The sequence below is a fragment of the Austrofundulus limnaeus genome, unplaced genomic scaffold (assembly GCF_001266775.1).
Source record: "Austrofundulus limnaeus strain Quisiro unplaced genomic scaffold, Austrofundulus_limnaeus-1.0 Scaffold4514, whole genome shotgun sequence".
Taxonomy (NCBI): domain Eukaryota; kingdom Metazoa; phylum Chordata; class Actinopteri; order Cyprinodontiformes; family Rivulidae; genus Austrofundulus; species Austrofundulus limnaeus.
The window spans coordinates 1-1,274 of NW_013956916.1; the positions used below are offsets into that span (position 1 = coordinate 1).

Sequence of the window (1,274 nt, forward strand, 5' to 3'; positions counted from 1 at the left end):
TTGTGTACCTGTAAGGTTGGGTTTAGGTTCAGTTGTGTACCTGTAAGGTTGGGTTTAGGTTCAGGTGTGTACCTGTGAGGTTAGGTTTAGAGTCAGTTGTGGACCTGAAGTGTTCCCCTTCCACTGAGTCCTCTGTTTCCTGCGCTCCCTGGGAGGAGACCACATCCTAAGTCCCCTCAGACTCATCTTGCCACCATTGCCAGAGGAAAGAGGCTGCGGCCTCAGGGCAGGTTCACCATCCAAAGTTTCCATTGGCACACCATCCAGAGTGGCCATTGGCAGACCATCCAGAGTTTCCGTCGGCACACCATCTAGAGTGTCCGTCGGCAGACCATCCAGAGTTTCCATCGGCACACCATCCAGAGTGTCCATCGGCACACCATCCAGAGTGTCCGTCGGCAGACCATCCAGAGTTTTCGTCGGCACACCATCCAGAGCGTCAGTCGGCACACCATCCAGAGCGTCACTCAGCACACCATCCAGAGCGTCAGTCAGCACACCATCCAGAGTGTCCGTCGGCACACCGTCCAGAGCGTATATCGGCAGACCGTCCAGAGTTTCAGTTGGCACACCATCCAGAGTGTCCGTCGGCAGACCATCCAGAGCATCAGTCGGCACACCATCCAGAGCGTCAGTCGGCACACCATCCAGAGCGTCAGTCGGCACACCATCCAGAGCGTCACTTGGCACACCATCCAGAGCGTCAGTCAGCACACCATCCAGAGTTTCCGTCGGCACACCATCCAGAGCTTCAGTCGGCACACCATCCAGAGCTTCAGTCAGCACACCGTCCAGAGTTTCGGTCGGCGCACCATCCAGAGTTTTGTTCGGCACACCGTCCAGAATTTCGGTCAGAATACCGTCCAGAGTGTCGGTCAGCACACCGTCCAGAGTGACGGTCGGCACACAGTCCAGAGTTTCCATAGGCAGACCGTCCAGAGTTTCCGTCGGCACACCGTCCAGAGTTTCCGTCGGCACACCGTCCAGAGTTTCCGTCGGCACACCGTCCAGAGTATACATTGGCAGACCGTCCAGAGTTTCAGTCGGCACACCGTCCAGAGCTTCAGTCAGCACACCGTCCAGAGCGTCGGTCGGCACACCGTCCAGAGTGTCAGTCGGCACACCATCCAGAGCGTCGGTCGGCACATCATCCAGAGCTTCGGTCAGCACACCATCCAGAGCGTCGGTCGGCACATCGTCCAGAGCTTCAGCCAGCACACCGTCTAGAGCGTCATTCGGCACACCGTCCAGAGCGTCGGTCGACACACCGTCCA

At 57.8% G+C, this 1,274-nt stretch overlaps 1 protein-coding gene across 1 annotated transcript; it reads left to right on the forward strand.

The window, feature by feature from the left end:
* Positions 1–128: 128 nt before the first annotated feature.
* LOC106512147 (uncharacterized protein DKFZp434B061-like) lies at positions 129–1,269 on the forward strand (the record flags this gene model as incomplete). Its single annotated transcript, XM_014000826.1, has 1 exon — positions 129–1,269. A coding segment is annotated over one exon (1,141 nt), but the record flags the coding sequence as incomplete, so codon positions are not given.
* Positions 1,270–1,274: the final 5 nt, after the last annotated feature.